At 61.1% G+C, this 1,183-nt stretch overlaps 1 protein-coding gene across 1 annotated transcript; it reads left to right on the top strand.

Moving 5' to 3' along the window:
• Nucleotides 1-124: 124 nt before the first annotated feature.
• Nucleotides 125-1,169, top strand: LOC117800139 (arf-GAP with coiled-coil, ANK repeat and PH domain-containing protein 3-like; the record flags this gene model as incomplete). Its single annotated transcript, XM_034652678.1, has 3 exons — nt 125-412; nt 877-921; nt 1,058-1,169. Coding segments are annotated over exons 1-3 (286 nt in total), but the record flags the coding sequence as incomplete, so codon positions are not given.
• Between the last annotated feature and the right edge of the window lie 14 nt (nt 1,170-1,183).

The raw sequence follows: 1,183 nt of genomic DNA, 5'->3' as shown, positions 1-1,183 counted from the left end.
AGGGAGAGGACCAAGAGGAGGAAGAGGGATGGGGGGGGAATGAGGAAGAGGAGGAGGGGAGGGGAAGAGGGGGAGAAGGAGGGCGAGGAAAAGGAAAAGGAGGAGAGCTGAGGCTAGGGGGATGGGGGTGCTGGGACAGGGAGGTAGGGAAGGGAGGGCAATTCATGAAGGTGGAGACCCGACACACGCCCCTCCCAAGACCCCGACCTGACACCTGCTGGCCCCCAGGGACGTGAGGAAGTTCAAGGAGACCAAGAAGCAGTTTGACAAAGTTCGAGAGGACATGGAGCTGTCCCTCGTGAGGAATGCCCAGGCCCCACGGCACCGTCCCCATGAGGTGCAGGAGGCCACAGGTGCCTTGACCCTCACCCGGAAGTGCTTCCGTCACCTGGCGCTGGATTATGTGCTGCAGGTCAGCCATTGGGCAAGGAGTGGTCAGGCCTGGAGGGGGTGGGAAGCTGCTCCTGTGTTCCTACAGACAGAGCGGGTGTCCAGAGGGGCCCCTCTGGCTCCAGAAAACCTCAGATGCTAGATCTTGGGAAGGAATGGGGCGAGGGGGTGCCCAGGCAAAGACACAGCAGTGGGGGTACAGGCCACAGGGGGTGGGCGAAGGCCTTGAAGATCTTGCTGAGGGGTGTTGGGGGGCCTAGAAGCAGGTGTGAGAATTTCTCTTTGCTCGTGGGAGGAGCCCAAAGTCCTGACGTGGGGAAGGACTCCTTGACCATGGGAGGGTGAGGCTGGCACAAGTGCAGGGAGCTGAAGATGAGCTGGGGTCTCAGGGAACCATAAGCAGCCCGAGATGACTCTGTGGTAAGGGACAGGCCATGGGCTACCTCAGCCCCAACACCCTCCACCTGTTCACCCCTCCCCTGGCAGATCAATGTCCTCCAGGCCAAGAAGAAGTTTGAAATCTTGGATTCTGTGAGTGATTGGTGAAGGGGTGGGGTGGGGCATCGCCTCGAGGACAGGCTTGTGCTGTGTGCCGGATGTGAGTACACCTGTTGGGTCCTTGGGTCTCTGTCCTGAGGGCCTGGCCTCCCCTGTGCCGCGCCTACAGATGCTGTCCTTCATGCACGCCCAGTACAGCTTCTTCCAGCAAGGGTACAGCTTGCTGCACCAGCTGGACCCCTACATGAAGAAGCTGGCAGCTGAGGTGAGCGAGGGCGGTGGCGGGGGGCGGGGG

This window comes from Ailuropoda melanoleuca, unplaced genomic scaffold (assembly GCF_002007445.2).
Source record: "Ailuropoda melanoleuca isolate Jingjing unplaced genomic scaffold, ASM200744v2 unplaced-scaffold64646, whole genome shotgun sequence".
Taxonomy (NCBI): Eukaryota; Metazoa; Chordata; class Mammalia; order Carnivora; family Ursidae; genus Ailuropoda; species Ailuropoda melanoleuca.
This window is presented reverse-complemented; position numbering and strand designations above follow the sequence as displayed.